Raw genomic sequence first — 18,889 nt, forward strand, 5'->3', positions numbered from 1 at the left:
CCCAGGAACTCAAAGCACTCACTCCTCAGCAGGGGCAACCTGAGCTTTCCTCAGGCAGCTTCCAACACTGCCACACCTCCCCCGGGAGGCCCTGTCCTGGGAGCAAAGGAAAGGACGTAGGACACAGGGCCCATCCCTCCCTTTCAGCCTCTGCATGAGGTTAGAAGGCCACGCAACAACTCACCAGCCGTATTCAGTGACTTACAGCCAGTGGCAGCTGAGCACCCACTGGAAAGCTATAAAGTGAGTGACCATGCCTCTTCCTCAGGGCCTCTTCCCTCCAGCAATCTCCAGAGGAATCTCACCTCCTGACACCTCTCGCCTGTTCCCTCTCCCTTTGCTCTTCCTCAGGGTGCCTCCAGCCTCTGTCCTTCTGTTTCCTCAGTCCAGGCCCTCAGTCGAAACACAGACGGCCCAGCACTGCCCACCTGGTAAGGACCACGAGTTCCTCCACCAGGCTTCACAGGGCCTGCCGCACTCCTGCAGACTTCTGGGCTGCTTGTCCCCGGCCCAATCTTCAAGACATAGGACCTTGTGCCCTGCCTTGGTGTTTGGGGTACGCCTTTCTCCCGGGGTCCTCCAACTGCGGCCCGCGGGCCACATGCAAATACAAATATTGTATTTGTTCCCGTTTTGTTTTTTTACTTCAAAATAAGATCTGTGCAGTGTGCACAGGAATTTGTTCATAGTTTTTTTTTTTAAAACTATAGTCCGGCCCTCCAACAGTCTGAGGCACAGTGAACTGGCTCCCTGTTTAAAAAGTTTGAGGACCCCTGCAACCCTGATAGCATTTATTGCAGGCATCACATGTTCAAACAATGATATATCTTGGATTTTAAAAAGCCAACATCCCCAAACCCAAAATTCCACTATTTCAGCAAAAATGCAAAAACAAAACAACAAGCCTAACTAAAACAAACAAAAGCGAACACAAACATTGATTTAACTGACATATATTTACTAAGTTTACATTGATTTCCATGCAATTTTATTTTTTAAAATAAAGGCAATTCGCTAAATATAAAAATATGCTCACTTTAGCACTATCACTGTTTTTGACTGTGTAAATGCATATGCACACACGTGTGCGCGCACACACATGCAATCTTTTGTTAAGACAATGGGTCTTTCTAGGATTGCAGGTCTTGATTTTTGATTTGAAAGGAAGAGTCAACGCTTTGTCTTACATGCTTTGTCTTACATCCTTGCTCCTTTTCCTCCTCCCCCTCGGCACTTAATCTTGGTCTGAAGTAGGCGATTGATATATGCTTCCTGAGTAAATGAATGGACTGCACGGCATGTGCTAATGTGCACAAGGAGTTGGGTGGAGGCCTCATTGAATCCTAGCACATCCCATTTTACAGAGAAAGAAACTGAGGCGCAGAGAGAAAGCCTTTCTTTGGCCTGAGGTCGCACCGACTGTGAGAAAGCGAGCTGGAGTCCCACCTCTGCGTCTCGGCAGCAGCCAGAGCCTCATGTCCCTCTTCCCCACCTCGGCTGCTTGGCACGTCACTTCCCCTCTAAGAGCGTCTAGAATACAAACGCCAGCTTAGCAGCTTCTCCCAATCACCACCAAGTATACACATTCCAGCCTGAAAACAGCTTTCAAAACATCATTAGCGTCAAAGACTCCATGGACATGTTGGGGTTCACCCTCTCTGATCACTTCCCTCCCCCCAAAACACACCCACACCTGACGCCCTCTGATTCCAATCTATTGGGCTAGTCTCTCTGCCACCCAGGGATGGACATGACATACCGACATTCAAGGCTGCAGACAGACCAGGTTGACCAGAAATACAGATGCATGTGTTGCACGGGCCGGCAAGAGAATGGGGCTAGAACATATGGAAACCAGCTAAGCCGGAGGTCACAAATTGGTGGCCTACGGGCTGGATGTAGCCCGTGGGCCTGTTTTGTTTGGCCCATACAATGTTCAAAGAACATTTTAATTAGCTGCCAAAGTCATGAGATTTCCCATAAAAATGTGGATTTCTGGCTTTTATTGATAAAATGGGAAGTCTGGCAGCACTGGCCCTGACGCCCACCTGGCTACCATGGGCTCGGCCGAGAGCTAGATGAGGCTGGAGACCTCCGTTTTTCTGGTCTCCACTGCTTCCCAATGCCCCATAGGTGGCCCCTTCTCCGATGTATAACACCTGCCTTCTCATGTTAGGACCTCAGTGAAGTTCTATTAGGCCAATTTACAACTTCTGGAAGCCCAGAAAGCGAGGTGCTCACGTTGGAGGTGCTATGAACGCGGTGGGCATTTCCAGCGGATGCTGGAGAGCCTGCTCAGATGCCTCGCACCTTGCCCGGCTTCCAGCCCAGGCCAACTGCCAGTGTCTGCGTCTCCGCACCTGAGGGCGTTTTCCGGAACTGTGTAGGCTGCACATTAGAGGACAGGAGCACTGGGGAGTGCACCCTCACCCCCGCCCCCCCCGCCGGAAGGCCTTGAGCACTGACTCTTCGGGAGGGGGTGCTAATCCCCCAGCTCCCTCACCCCTGAGGTTGGTATTTTGCTCGGTTTCCCAGGTGTGCCCTTTGGGATTAGGCCCCATTGCGCACTGCAGTTGCTGGTTTAACAGCACCCTCATTTTTTAAAAACTATTCTTTTTCTTTTTTTAAACATATATTTTTATTGATTTCAGAGAGAAAGGGAGAGGAAAAGAGAGACAGAAACATCAATGATGAAAGAGAATCATTGATTGGCTGCTTCCTGCACGCCCCACACTTGGGATCTACAACCCAGGCATGTGCCCTGACTGAGAATCAAACTGTGGCCTCCTGGTTCACAGGTTGACGCTCTACCACTGAGCCATGCCGGTCAGGCAACAGCACCCTGCTCATTAGCTGCCTCCACCTGCCTGTATCACTTCTCTGCCTCCCTGCCAGCGTTTGCTGCACCTCCCAAATAAGCTAATGGCCCTCACTTCTTTGCTTCAAGGTCAGCATCTGGGAGACCCAAACCAAGAGAGCACTGACACTGCAGAGAGATGCCTCATTCAGAAAGTCTATTGCCGCTCTCCCTTCTCCCCAGCACGGCCTCCTCTGTAACCCCAGGGGAAGCTGCTACGTCTCCTCTGCACCCAGAGGTCATCTGAGAGCTCTCTTACCCCTGACCTGAAGCTTACACTGTCCATGTCCACGTCCATTTCCATGTGCATCATAACAGTCAATACCATGGAGATGTACTCATGAACCCAGCCCCTTCTTTGAGTTTTCTCTCCCTTGGTCACAGGAGGCATTTAAGAGAGCAGGATTCCTACCTGATAAGCAACCTCAGCTCAGAGCAGCAGGCATCAGCATTCCTATAACGTCCTGAGGTCACCCCCACGGGGAACGTTACTGACCCTCTGTCCCACATGGGCAGCCTCCTTCCACCCTGCTGGGTTTCTCTTGCCTCTCCTCTGCGCTCTCACCCCTGTACCAGCCCAGCTCACTCCTTCACCACCCAGATTGATGGACCACCCCACCCACCCGCCTTAGCTCTGAATGTTGACACCAACTTTTCAGAGACCCATCCATCCACCATAAGCCTTTATCGTAGGATTTTGTCCATCCCAAGCAGTGACCACTTGCTTCACCTTGTCACGTCTGTGCTTCAAAGCAACTTCTCAGCACCTCTGCAGAGCAGTTGGCACCCTGTGCTCCTACTGCTTGCCGACACGCCTTCCACTCACCAGGCTGTGAGCCCCCTGGGAGCAGGAACCAGATCTTACCCATCCTTGTGTCTCCTAACAGCGGGTGGCTGCCTGGCCCTTAGCAGGTACTTAATAACTGCTGTCCAAATCAACCCATTCCGTTCCACAGAGGCAGCAGGAGCCAAGCCAACAGGCACCACAGCCAGAAATTAAACTCGACCTCATCTCGATGCCAGGGCACCTGTCTGGACAGCTCCAGGGCCACCATTCACATTATCTTCTGTGGACTGTGGTCTTGGGGGGTCCCTCACAGAACCCAGCGTGAATGTGACCCTGGGGTTGTGTGATGCAGGGGCTCCAAACTGTTTTCTTTCTCCTTCCCTCTTCTGCTTTTAGCTGTATGCCCCTGCCCCGCCCCTCGGAGCCCCCTTTCATTGCTCCGCAGGAGACCATTAAGTGACCATTACGTGCTGAGCTCCAGCCAGACAGCACATGCCAGGCAGCCAATCAACCGGCCAGGTAGCCACCGACAAATTAAGTCCTATTTTATGGAGTGTTTTCAAGTTAGTGTGATACAGGCCAGAGGCAAGGCAGCGGACGCTCACCCATGTGCGCACCAGGCTTCTATCAGCAGCCTCCGCTCCAGGAAAGAAACAGCACACTGGATTCCGGTGTGTATGGGGGCGATGGTGAGCAATGAGGCTGTGGGGGCGGAGGGCAGGAAGGCCCAGGCTCAGCATGGCCCCCCGGGAACAGCTGAGGGCTCTGGACTCCATTCTGAAAATGCGAAGCAGGAGGAGTGACGAGATTAAGTTTCTTCTCTCATTTTTATGGCATAATGGATATTAGAAGCTTATTCTTAATCTTTCAAATTATGTATTTACTGTAAAATACTGCTTTCGGTATTCTGTGTGTAACCAGAGGTCCTGAAACCCTCTAGGTACTTGGTTCTCTCATGACGGGGCAGAGCCTAAACCAGGGACAATTCTTAGGGTCCGGGAGGTGAACGGAAAGCATGCTCTTCCCCCAACCCCAGAGCTCCTGAACCAATTAAGCAGCAGAGTTTGGGATGGTCCCCAGGAAAGTTCGTGGGGCGCTGGCATTCTAGATGCCTCTAAATGCTTCAGTTGCCCCCTATGCTGCGCAAGATTGGCACAACCCTGTCAGAACTACTGAGTGGTGGTATTTTGTGTGTAACCAGAGGTCCCGAAACCCTCTAGGTACTCGGTTCTCTTGTGATGGGGCAGAGCCTAAACCAGGGACAATTCTTAGGGTCCGGGAGGTGAACGGAAAGCATGCTCTTCCCCCAACCCCAGAGCTCCTGAACCAATTAAGCAGCAGAGTTTGGGATGGTCCCCAGGAAAGTTCGTGGGGCGCTGGCATTCTAGATGCCATTCTAGATGGCTCTAAATGCTTCAGTTGCCCCCTATGCTGGGCAAGATTGGCACAACCCTGTCAGAACTACTGAGTCTGGCAGGACATCTGCCTGAGCAGAAATAAGGTTTGAAGGGGCATCCAGCACTCATCTGTGGGCAGGCCGAAGGTTTTCCTTAGAAAGTGATTTTGGTTCCACTTTAACACAGAGATCAAGGCACTGCAGTTCAAGGCTGTAAACACTATGAAAAGCTGCAAAAATTCCCATTGGAACCACTGTCAACAGTTAGAGCCGCCACGGGGTGGGGCGAGGTCTGTTAAATCCACCCATTCTCCGGTGGCCCGCCGAGAAGGCCTGTTCTTTCTCCCCAAGGATGATCCCTTGAAGGAAACACTGGTGGATAAAACAGGCGAGAATCCCAGCTCCTCCTTCCTTTCCGAGTCATGCTACTTAAACTCCAATCCATTCAAATCAGTGAATCCACTCTTCAAAGCTCACTCAATTCATGGAAATAATTTAATTTCCTCAATTCACTCAGATATGCCATTTCTAAATAAATGTGCCAAAGTGTAGGCTGATGAACATGACCCTCTAATGAAAACATCAAGGGCAGATAACAAGCATGCGAGGCTGCTATCCGTCCTCATCTCTTATCTTGTCTTTCACAACTACTGGCCTAACGCAGACTCTCTGGAACGTGCGCGTGCGGGAGACAGTGATCATGTCATCGTGGGGAAGAAGCCAGACATAAAACCATATGGACAGGGTTCCACAGGAGAGAACGGGTAGGAGACGATGGAGGGCATCGATTCTGCCCCATCCCTCTGTAGGTATCTATATAGTTTCTTCTCTGGCGGTACCAACATACTTTCTAAGTCCAGACAGAAAAATATCCTAACAGTCCCAAAGGATGCTCCACGTAACAAAATAGTCTTTGCATAATCACTGCACCCTCTGAGCTATGGTGCAAGTCAGCAGACGCACCAGATGGACCAAAGGCTCTCTTTCGGGTGCCCTCCTTACCTTCTGCCACATGTTGATGAAGAAGAGCTCCCGGGAAACATTGAAGGACACGTTGGCATCATAGGCATCGTCACCGAGGTTGGAGATGGAGATGTTTATGGAGATATTCTTCACAGCCCCCAAAGCCAGGTAGGGGGTTTTCTCATCAATGCTGCAATGAAAAATGAACAGCCATTAATACCCTGAAGCTTTCAGCTTTCAATAATAAAACATGACCCATCGTGGGGTGGCTGCGGGAGGCGGGCAGGAACACCACTAGCATCACAACTACAAGTCCCAGGCACCCCATGCAGCAGCCATGCATCCTTGGGCGATCAGATCCCATGAGCCTTGGTTTCTTCATCTAAGCCCATGAAGGTTCTGTCCTGCCTATCTCACTAGGCTGTTCCGGGGCTCCATGAAATCTAGTACATTCAACTTGGAAAATTATAAGACATTTAATAGCCTAGGCATGGAATCCAATCAGACATTGATTCATTAAAATATTTTTGGGGCACCTCCTACCTGCCCATCATTACCATTCTACAAGCGCTCTTGCCTTCTTGTGGCTTCAGAGAGACAGAAAACACAGACACAAAGAAGCAAACACACAGAAGCCGCACGGATGAGGTGAGCTCTCAGTACAAATCTAAAGGAAGAAAGAGAGCAAGATACAAAGATCCCTGGGAACTAGCCAAGGGAAAGTTGTGCCTGGAATGTTCAAAGGCTGGCAAGGAGACCAGTGTGGCAAAGAGGGGTGAGCAAGGGGGAGAGTGGGAGGAAATGGGCTTAGAGAGGCAAAGGCATTAAGGGCAAGCAGATCATGTAGGGCATCGCTGGGCCATCAGAAAGATCTTGGTTTGACTGAGATGGAGCCCGTGCAGAGCTCTGAGTGGAGGACCAGTGTGATGACCTCCATGTTTAAAGGCTCGCACTGCCCATGATGAGAACAGTCTGTGGTAGGAGTGGTCAGAGGAAATAAGGAAGCCTGGTTAGGGAGCTCTTGCAATAACCCAGGTGTGAGAAGATGACACACCAGACCATGATGGTAGAAGCTGAGGTAGTGAGAAGTCATATTCTGGATATGTTTCAAAGGATATGCCAACAGGTTTTGCTCATGCATGGATGAGGGGTGTTAGGGATCCTTAACAGGAGAGTCAAGGATGGCTGCAAAGATTTTAGATTCAACAACTAGAAGGGAAGAGTTGTCATTTATTGAGATGAGAAAGGCTATGGGTATAGACGTTTAGTAGGGAAAATGTAAATACTACTCGGATTTTTAAGAAGAGATGTTGAGATAGTTGGATGCCCAAGTTTGGTGTTGAAGGAGGAGTCTGGCTGGAGGTATACACTTGGGATGGATTAGCTATGATCACCAGGGAACCTGTGTAGGTAGAGAAGAGGTATCATATGTAGGAGTTGGAGATGAGGAGGAGCCAGCACAGGAGATTGAAAAAGGGTGGCGAGGGAGACAGGAGAGAAACCAAGTGAGAGGGTATCAAACTGGCCACAGAAGATGTGTTTCAAGGGAGGAGTAATCAATCTTGTCAAACGTGGCAGAGAGGTAAAAATAACATGAATTGGAACTGGCCAATGGAATTCGCCATTCAGAGGTCATTGGTGATCTTGTTAAGAATGACTTAAGTGGAGTGACTGGGATGAAAGCTTGATTGGAATTGGTTTAAGAGCTGTAGGAAGAGAATAAATGGAAACTGAGTACGGTCAACTACTTGGGGGACTTTTTCTACAAAGGGGAGATTAAGATGGAAATTATCATAGTATATTTACATGTTAATGGGAAGGATCTATTAGAGAGAGAGCAATTAATGATGACATGACAGGGGACAATTGCTGATGGTTTTGAACAAATGGGCGGGGGGGGACTGGCCTCAGCTGGTATGAAGTGAGAAAGAGGCCCATAAGGCACAGATGCGTTAATGGATGGCTGTTAGAAACAAGACAAGATTCCCTTACAATTCCTTCCATTTTGCAGTGAAATAAAGCTGAGTCACTGACTGGGAAGGAGAAGGAGGAGGATGAGGAGGGAACATTTGAGGGGCGGGAAGGATGGAAATGGCAGCCCAGGAGTGGGAGTGAGTGGGCTACCAATGGGATGATGCTGGGGATGAGCATGATGGGAATGAGAATGACAGTGAGGAGGAGGATGGCAATGTTGTTGTACATGAGACTGATGATTATTATGTGATGTGAGCTTTGGACAAGATAAATTCACATGGATGGCCAATCTTTGATTGGCTAACCAGTTAATGGAAGATGTGGTTAAGCATATGAGGGTTTGTGTAATGGACAGTTGATATTTTTGGCTACTCCACATCCTGACACCTTCCTGTGGTGTCTCAAGGTAAGTGGGAGGGGCCCATCAGAAGAAAGGGTTAGGGTTGGTTGCTAAAGTATGAGCACTGACGTGCAGTCATGTGATCTCAGGATGGTCAAGTGGCCTCAGTGTGGTGCGCAGAAGCTCCTAACTCATGAATTTTGAGTTTCCCAAAGGCACCAGAGCCCTCTGAAACGTCTGAGGTGACCACGGAGGACTGAGAGCCCTGAAGTGGCATCCTGAGCTAAGGCTTGCTTCCTTTTCTCCGGTAATGATGGTTCTCCAGCGTTCCTGGCTCAGCTCTGAACCAGCCTCTTATCCTTCCAATACATCTCTTTTCTGTTTTCTTTTTAAAATATGTTTTTATTGATTTTAGAGAAAGAGGGAGAGAGAGAGAAACACTGATGTGAAACATCGATCGGCTGCCTCCTGCATGCCCCCTATTGGGGATCAAGCTGGCAACCCAGGCATGCACCCTGACCGGAAATCGAACTGGTGACCTTTTGGTGCATGGGATGACGCTCAATCAACTGAGCCACACTGGCCAGGGCTCCTTTTCTGTTTAAATTAGCCAGCACATGTTTGTTGTTGTTTGCAACTACTGAGATAGCTAGTAGAACATGAAAGACAAGAGAACTATCCAAAATCTCAGTAGGCTAAAATACTTTGAAATACAGATGTTGGGGGGAGGAATCCTCATTACTCATCCAAGAAGAGGGGACCTCACTTTCCTGCATGCCTGGCACGTCAACAAGAATAACATGTGCAAGGGGAGATCTGATGGTCTCGTTTTTTTGGAAGCAAGAGCTCTAAGGATCCAAACAAGACGTGAAAAATTAACTCAGAGGAAAGTTTCAAATTCCTGAATGGCCTCCAATAAATTACGACCCTGACCTCCAGCTATGTGGCAATTATTTATTATTGTTGGCCACTTTAACTTTAAACCATTGATGGGTTATTTCTGTCCTTGCGTTTGCTTTTGTAAGATTAAAGGAGTAATCTTCAGGCCTTGAGGAGTTATGACAGAGAGAGCGCTAACCTTGCTTTATCTCGAGAAGGAATTGCATAAGCCACTCACTAGTAGCTCAGTGGCCTCAGAGAACATTCGCAGTTTCCAAATGGAATCTGAAACAGAGACACTACAAAAAAGCATGGACCGTGGGGCAGGGGCTGCCTCCTTATTCCAGTTTTACTGTTCACAGTCAGCCACCTTTCTTTGTGTGTACATGGCAAGGGATCAGGCCAGCGACGCCTAACCTCCTGCCAGCCCCCAACGCGTAGACCTCTGTCACGTGACCATGCAGCAAGGCCATCCCTGGGGTCTCCAAGTCAGTGACTCAAACACACCTCCGTGACTGAGGGAAGCCAGGCACCTTCCAGGGCAGACTGCGAACTCAGACTTCTTAAAAAGGAGGGTCTCAAAGCTGCGTCACTCCTTCTCCACAGCGAGAAACCCAAGTATGAAACAGAACATCTCTGTTTCCAAAGCTATTCTTAGAAATGAAATGTAATTTGCCGGGTGCTGGGTACTTTCAAACATGTCACCCTTCTGAAACCTGACGACACCATGAAAGGTTCCTGATGTTAGTTCCATTTTTAGAGACGAGGAAATGGAGATGCAGAGAGATAAGGTGACTGGCCAAGGGGCTGTGCTGGCTTAGAACTCGGTGCCTCCTAGGCCTTCAATGCCCACCCCTCGCCATCGCAGCCCATGCTCTCCAGCCCCTCACCTGCCACGTCCAGGAGGCCCTTTCGGATCTCCCTCCTGGTGAAGTAAATCTCCCTGTTATGACCCCTTCCTGCCCCATGTGCTCGACTCTCCTTCCCAGCACCAACCAATGTTGTGATGACGCGTTTACTTGTGCAGATGTTTGATTAAGAGCTGTCTCTCTCCCATTAGGATCCAAGCACCGGGGAGCAAGGACCCCTATTTGGTTTTGCTCATTACTGAATCCCCAGTAACAGCTGTGCCTGGCACTCTGTAGGTGCTCAACAAACCCTTGTGCAATGAATGAATGAACATGCATACCATCCCGACAAGAAGATCAGCAGCTCAACCTTTGCATTTTACAGAGGAAGAAGCTGAGCTGTCCCCTCTCCCCCCCGAGCTACAGCTCTTATATCAATTCCATCTCGGCCGGGAAGGGCTTTGGCAAGAATATCTTTTCGTGACATCTGAAAAGAACAGGACTTCTTGAAGAACAACCTCTGACAGGACTGTTGAAAGAGTAAAACAACCAGGCACAGGGAATGCCAAACATTCCCCCTAGTGCTCACTTATTCAGTAAAGAACAATCTTTCTAATTTTCAAGAAACTGTATTCCTGGAAAAAAATTTCCCATTAATTTTAATTTGCTTGTGCAGTCTTTAAAGCAGGTCGTATTACTCTGAACACCTACCACTCAATGTGCTTTGATAAGAACAGCATTATTAAGAGTCAACGTGAGAACCAACTGTAGTTTCTAGAAAGCTTATCTTACCACACATCTGGGGCCGGCTGGAAACACATTGCTCCTTTGTTATCGAAAAATAACAACTATAACTGTCCTAATACATCTCACGGCAGCTGGTTTGAATATGTTGGCTTTGGCACCATCCACCCCAATACTCCAAATGTCAGCTGTGACTGCCACCATCTTGGCAGATGTGTGACGCCTGAGGGTCACTGTAGAATTTGTTGTGTGCCCTCACTCACCCCCTCCCATTAAGAGTGTGTACCCCTCAAAGTTCCTTGTTGGGAACATGCAATACATTCCCATACCAATCATCACATGCTGAACCACGAAGGCCACTAAACTAAATTCTTCCCCTTCTACCACCATGGAGAGAATTTTATTCAGGTAATTTTTTGTGAAGATGCTAAGGGAAGAAACTAAACTAGCTTAATGGTATTTAAAAATGAATTTCCCATTGGATCATTTTTGATCCTCCTTAAGTCTTCAAAATATAAGTCTTAGAAATATTGAAAAGGACCTTATTTAAATAATCTGTGGTTAAATCCTACCTTCCATAAAATAGAATACTTTTATTTCCTCTTGCTGCTAGTTTTAAAATAGCCTGAGCAACAGATGTAAATTCAGGAGTTAACCAAGTACATTCTGGTCAGCTATATTTCTAGTTTTAAAAGCTTCTTGCCACATCATCATTATTATTGATGATATTACACGTGTCAACTGCAACTATATTTGATCATGACAACTAGGAGAATCATACAAGGCAGCCAAATTCATCCATTTTTCCTTCCTGCCTTCTTCCTTCCATCTTCCCATCCTCCCTTGCTCCCTCCCTTCTTTTTCTAGTCATTTATTCATCCATCCATCCATTACTTAAAAAAAAACAAAAACACTACCTTCCCAACTTAGGTACCAGGGATACAGTTTCCAGACCTCAAAGAGTTCACCGTCTAGTGGAGGAAGCAAACATGTAAGGCATGATGTCAACGTGTGCTATGTGCTGACCAGATAGAAGAGGAAGCATCCCTATGAGACCCTTTATGCTATGAGATCATAAAGAAGAGGGTCTGCAGGGGCAGTGGGAGGCGGGGAGGTGTAGCGGGAGGTTTTCGGCAAGGTATGACTAAGGAGGCAAATTATGAGTCCTACAATCAATGGGACGATAGCCCTGCCAATAAAAATGTTGCTAGGATTGATTGTGTACACACACACACACACACACACACACACACAATCCCTAGGTTTTTCATTCATGGAAATCATATTTAAAAGGATATCGTGGTCCTGGCCGGTTTGGCTCGGTGGTGAGAGCGTCAGCCTGTGGACGGAAGGGTCCTGGGCTTGATTCCAGTAAAGGGCGTGTAATGCCAAAATTGAGAAATGTCAAAATCGGGGGCAGCCTTCCTGAGGAAGGATTCAGCATCCCACAAATCACAGATATCCTCAACAGGGTGCCAGAAAAGCCACGGCATCAAGGATAGACACTGCAATTTAAAAACCACAGACAATGCCTCCTGGTCTTAAAAGTGGGCAGGCATAAAATCAGAGATGGAATTTGGCAGCTGGAGGGCAGCCCACTGGATCCACCACTTCACAGATGAAGGGCAAGGCGCTAACTACTTTCCCGTGGCCTCTCGGCAGACAGTGGCAACGCCAGACAGACCTCCTAACTCCTGGTCCAGCATTCCTCCCTCTGTTCCTAAAGTACAGGAAAATGCACAAAACTGCATACAATTCACACAAAGCTTATCTGGCTGTACTAAGACGAGAAATGAAATCGTGTTTGCCTTCTTAGCATTTAAAACATCGAGAATTTTGGAAGGTGCCATCTCTTTATAAAAGCTATCTGAGGTGCTTCCCTTCCGCTTGACAACTGTCCTTGAAGTTGGTGGAGGCGCTCAGGATGGTTCCAGACACCTTCAGCCTTGGGGCTTTGTTGATAACTATCAGCCTGTCCATGGTTGGGCCATCGCCTTGGGGCTTTGTTGATAACTATCAGTCTGTCCACTACTAGAGCTTACACTTACAAACACGAAAAACCCCATAAAACCACAGTTGCTCATCTGACGTCTTCTATGAGGGCCAGGAACACAAAATACCAAATAAACTGATTACAACGTGAAAGAAAATATACCACAAAGTGAACACGAGTCATGCTGAAGGACATGTGCAGGTGCAGGACAAGGTGCAAGAGAAATCCAGAGGGAAGGAATCACTGTAGATGGAAGTTCCTCTAAGAAGTTCCCCAAGAGATGTAGGAATTGAGCCACATCTTTTGTTGTTGTTAATCCAAACCAGACAATATTTTCCCCATTGACTTTAAGAGAGAGTAGAAGGGAGGGAGGAAGGAGAGAGAGGGAATGAGAGAAGAGAGATGGTTGTGAGAGAGACACATCGATTGGTTGCCTCCTGCACACACTCCAGCGGGGGTGGGTGATCGAACCTGCAACCCAGGGACATGCCCTTGACTGGGAATCAAACCCCGAGACACTCCGGTGCACAGGCTGAGCAACACCAGTCAGGGCTTGAGCCACATCTTAAAGAATGAGGAGCAGAGAAGCAGGAAGTACATTCCAGGCAGAGGAAACAATCAACAACGACAGCCCCGGAGCAGCCCTCAGCCAATGAGGATGCAACTGGTGCACGGTGGCCTCAGCGCCCTCGCCTACTGCGTGATGACGCTGAAGTACACGTTCCAGTCCTAAGCCCGGGCTGCCCAATATGGTGGCCAGTGGTCACCTTTGGCTTTGAGCACTTGAAGTGTGGTAGGTCTGCATTAGGTGTGAAATGCCATCAGCTTTCTAAGGCTCAGCACAATAAAACAAGAAAGGATGTAAAAAAAAATCTCAATCATTGTTTTAATATTAATTACACGTTTACCTGATTTTTTGCTATGCTATTTTGCTATCTATAAAAATTTGTTTTACAAGTTTCACTTTAATGTTTCAATGTGGCCACCAGAAAATTATAAATTGCATATGTGGTTTGTAGTATGTGTCTACTGGTCAGGACTCTCCAAGCATCTCAATCATTGTTTTAATGTTAATTACACGTTTACCCGATTTTTTTGCTGTTATTTTTTCTATCTATAAGAATTCGTTTTACAAGTTTCACTTTAATGTTTCAATGTGGCCACCAGAAAGTTATAAATTGCATATGTGGTTTGTAGTATGTGTCTACTGGTCAGGACTCTCCAAGCCTCTCAGTAAATTCTATGTATTTTGCTTTTAACAATACAATATGTTTGATTTCTGATTAATCTCCAATGGTACATGTTTGCTCATGTTACTTGCAAAGGAGAGGTCGAGGGAAAATAAAACAAATTTGGGTAAAAACAAAATTTAGCCTCGCAAACTCACCTGCTTGTGACATGCAGTAATGAATACTGTGCAATGTCACAAAAGATAAAGCAGACCACATGTGTGCTTGTCTTCCCCACGAAGTAATTTTGAGTTTCACCAACATCTGATGCCCAAAGTGGTTCACTGTGCAAATAAACCTCACTGGTGAGGAAGGCATTTATGTGCTGCCTGCAGTCCTCGGCTGAGGGCTGCTGTGGGGAAGGGAGGGCATCGTTCCCAGCACCTCTGCCTGGTGGGCAGGGCAGCCAGAGAGGCCGTTACTGGAGTTGAGCACCAGGCCTGCACACAGGGTAGAAGGGACACTCACAGCGCTGACCGTGCCCACTGCAGGGTCCTATGAACGGGAGATGCAGCTTGATGAAGGGGAGGAGGAGCCAGCCAGGGAGGCCCGGGGCAGGCAGATCAGCACACTTAGTTAGTCCTGTTCTCTCTAAATGTCTGGAAGGGACCCACGGCCCTGGAGACACCCCACCACCCCTTGTGAGCCACATCCTGGTCACTTCCCTTCTTTAGCAACTGTCAGAAAGATCCTTCCCAGTGCCACGGTCTCCGTGTCTACTGATGGTTCCAGCCCCCTCGGGCCTCATGGTCCTGTCATATGTCGGTGTGGGCGACCAAACACACCCCTGACCCAGGGCTGACTGCCCGTGGGATACACAGGGACGCTGTCCTGGTTGTGCATGGCTGCCAAGGGCTCTTAAAGGCAGGTGTGCCCAGGCTATGAGGAGGTTGTTAATCATTCTGAATGTTAAAACAGGGCCTCACAAGGTAGGACATGGGACAGTACCCTTGCTGAATCTGAGGGGTACATATATTGAGCTTCTATCATGCAATCCATTTTAGAGAGAATGATCAGGGATAAATTCAAGAAGCAATGGACGGCAGCGAACACAATCTCTGAGCCCATCTCTGAAGGATATATACTCAGTAAGGAACTGCCCTCGGCTTCCCAACATAGGAAGGCAGCTGTCGATATGTCCAATGTTGTGGAGTTTACTCCACAGCCTCTGTTCACCTCCCCGGGCTGGGAGCTTGTGCAATCAAGCCCATTGCTTGCATCTGAGAGCTGCCCCAAAGCCCCTGGAGTCCTCACAGGAGCATCTGCCTTCCAAGAGCCACACTCGAGGCCTCTCCCCCATGACACGGCGAGCTCCTCTTTACAGAAAATTAGTGCTCTGGACCAACAATAGAAAGACCCCTTCTCAAAGCCCCAGCGTTTCTACACCTCCAAAGAATGCAGCTGCCGATGCCAGCCATTAGAGGCAAGATGCCAGGGTGATGCCCTCACCCAATTCTGCACACATGAGTGTCACACATGAGGGTTAGCACCGTGTTTTCAGATTCTCAGTCCCTGTCTCTCAGTTTGTAATTAGCTGGAGATGCTCTCCTCCCCCTAACACACAATCACTCTCCTGTGACAGAACTCTGGACAAGGGAACCTTGAGTCCAGCTCGAGACTACAAAGAAGTCAGCTCTCATGGAATGTTCCAGAATAGGCTCTGAAATTTCTCTTTCCTACAAGGATAGGAAACTGTTTTGTCTTGCTGGCTCATTTCAGCTAGTAGCTGCCTATTCCTTTGCATTGCCATAGATCTTCCTGATAAATTATTTAGAATCCAAATACCTATTTTCACTGCTATAAAAAAAATCACTAAAGTGTCCTGATTTATAAGGTTTTAGTTATTGTGGCAAAAAAAGATATCCCTTCCGTGTGTGTGTGTGTGTGTGTGTGTGTGTGCGTGTGTTTTAACAAAAACATTTTTGGTTTAAAAAAAGCAACAAAAGATATCCAAACAGGATATTGCACCAAAAGGTGTGATACTAAATATACATGAACAATGAAATCTAATCTTAGTTTAGCTTTTATTAGACTCTAGAGTGACGGGAGTTGTTTCTTCTGCCCAGCTCTCAGTCTTGTTCTGTGGGTATGCGATGGCCCCTGTGGTTTCCAGCCTCAGCCCCGAGCCGCCTGCTCTACACCATCCCATGTCCCTCACGCTGACTCGCTCAGGGTCCTCTCACCGCACACCCCGCGATACGTTTCACTTCCTTCAATGCTCGGCGCCACATCTGGACCAGATTGCTTCGCAGGTGTTCCCACCCTCTCTCTGCCTCTGCGCAGCCTCCCCTCCTGCCTTTGGTTTCCCTGGCAACCCCCTCCCCAATGACTGGCTGGACTTGAGCCGGACCCCTGGGTTGATGTGCTTACATGGCATGTCCCAGACCTCCACCAGCATCTACTGGGTACTTGTCTACTTTCCAATACACTTAAAAAAAAATCTAAATAGCAACAGTTTCATTAATTGAGTTCTGCTTTCGTTTTAAATATGCTTTAATACTCATATTGTTCATGCCCTTAAATACTGCCTCAACCACTAATTGGACTATACGTGTGCATGGATGCAGGTTTTAATCTTTTCCAACAGTGAGTTATTAAAGCCCTGCGGTTGGAGAGTGGCTTCACCTCTCACCGTGCTTTATAAACCCCTTCGAATCATGCAACACAGACCCACGCGGTTATTAACTCCAGATAGGAATCCCCAGGCCCCGCTGGAAGGCACGTCCATTAAGGTTTACAGCGGGGCAGGGAAACGATGCCTGGGCCTGGACTTCTGGTTGGAAAAGCACTTCCACGGAGCCAGAAATACCTCTATCGCCCTCCCATGTACCCACCTGGGCCAGTTTTATAACCATCAGGAGAGAAAAGCATTTACTAAGGTGGTCTGCGCCAAAATAGTGGTTTCCCAAGCAACACTCGGATAATGAACGCGTGTTACTTTAAAAAAGTAATACGCCCAATATCCTCGCTGACATCACTCGCATGAATCTGGCCCGGGCCCTGGCTCATTTACTAACTCATGTAGGGACAGGACCAGTACTGGCTTCAGAGGCCCTCCTCCTCCTCCGTGGGGGCCCACGAGGAGCCAGAGGGCCCTCCCTGCCCCTCCAGGCAGCGCCGGCTCCTGCCTCCTGCTCCATCTGTTTCGCTGTGAAGAGAACTGCTGGTTCCCAGCGAAGAGAGGCATTCCAATCCTCATCAGCCTTTACTTTAGGGGTAGTTTCCGGAATCACTAAATCTTAGGAACATCTGGAACAAATCAGCGAGGTTCACTCACTGTAACAACTGGATTAAAGGCAGAGAATACTCGGGGCGGCGGAGGAATTCCCCAGCTCTGGGGGCTGCGCAGGGCCCTGACGTCATGAGACGGGGATGGTGTGCAGCGATGTATGCCTTGGCCCAGCAGTGGCGCGGCACCACCCATGTCTCACATGAGCCGCCCGCTCAAGGGGGCCACGACGCACTCCAAATGCAAGGAGGTGGGGGCGGGATGCGCACCTCCCAGACCCCGGCAGGCCAGACAACTCAAGAGAACCAAGTGAGCATGACTCCCGTGGTCCCCCGACCCTAATTCCAACTCCACAATCAAATGGGGCGCGTACATGGTCACAGACAATAAAATGTACTGAGATGACAACGGTCCCTGGATTTGGGACCGTTTTCTCCTGTGAGGTGAGCAGCCACAGGGGCCACGGGGAAGGAACTTTTTCCTCCTGGGTCTGGAGGCCGTGAAGGTAGAAACAGGGATGCACACGCCACACGCGGAACCTCAAACCGCCCCACGAAGGGCCATCCGCCCATCAAGGGGTGCCGCGTTCACCATGGGCCCGCTTCTCTGCTTCGGGCCCGAAGCACTCGTTTTCTTGAGCTCATCAAAGCTCTGATGAGCAGCCACCTGTGTCTTTAATGTGAAATAAGCCAAGAGCAAGAAAAAAATGGTCATTTCCTGATCAGTGTACTGCAGACCCTGGGAGCCACAGCGGCAGGGAGACGCGACAACAGCCTTATTATGAAGTCTCAGCTCTGAACATCACAGCAGAAATCTTTCGTCTACTCCAGCAGGCGGAGCAAAACGTCGGTTTCCCCAATGTGTATCTTTTCCCATACTCGGGGGAAGCTTCTAGAACGGGGGTTTTTAAGCTGTGTGCTGTGCCACCAGACACTCTAAGCAGCCTAGTAGAGTGAGTGGACCCCTTCTCAAAGTATTGCTTTTAAATGCATACGTTGAAAAACAGGGTAACCAAGAAACCAATCCCAGAAAATACAATGATAATTATATTTTTCAATGTGTGGTATAGCAATATGTGCTGTTCTTTAAATAGCACTGACTGATAAGATTGGGCGGCAGATCGAAAAACCACCCTAACTGTGAAGTCGGGACGCATGTAAATGATAGTTAGAAATCTCTGTCATGCTGCAAGTCGATATGAAAACATCAGTGATTTCTGTGGGTGACAGTCACAGGGGCTGAAAATACCCCTAGGTTTTGCCGTCTACATGTGTAACTGAAAAAGATGCGAAGTTCCAACTGGAAGTCAGTGCAAACGAGGATGCGACTGTTTTCTGATCCAAGTTCACAGACGCCATGAATTCTATGCACAGACCGCGAGGGGACAGGGACCCATGAAGGACCTCTCCCCTCCGGGAAGGTGAAGGACTGTGCAAAGATGGGAAGAACAGGCCACGTGACGGAGGGCGAGGCAGGGACAGACGCTCAGCCTCACACCGGGAGGAAATCGTCTCAACTCCATCATCCCTGGACCAACAGTGAGCCATCTTCCAAACCGGGGACGCTGGTCGGGCAGGTATGAGAATGACAATCTTCTTGCTTAGGAGGGTACATTTTGTTTTCCACACCAAAAAAAAAAAAAAAAAAAGA

General features: G+C 48.4%; 1 protein-coding gene across 1 annotated transcript in view; it reads right to left on the reverse strand.

The window, feature by feature from the left end:
- ITGA9 (integrin subunit alpha 9) overlaps positions 1 to 18,889 on the reverse strand; it is a 257,076-nt gene that overhangs the window by 91,704 nt on the left and 146,483 nt on the right. Inside the window, exon 17 of the mRNA XM_015564847.1 lies at positions 6,043 to 6,193. Within this exon, the coding sequence (XP_015420333.1) occupies positions 6,043 to 6,193 (151 nt within the window). The remainder of the gene's footprint in view (positions 1 to 6,042; positions 6,194 to 18,889) is intronic.

This window comes from Myotis davidii, unplaced genomic scaffold (genome assembly GCF_000327345.1).
Source record: "Myotis davidii unplaced genomic scaffold, ASM32734v1 scaffold81, whole genome shotgun sequence".
Taxonomy (NCBI): domain Eukaryota; kingdom Metazoa; phylum Chordata; class Mammalia; order Chiroptera; family Vespertilionidae; genus Myotis; species Myotis davidii.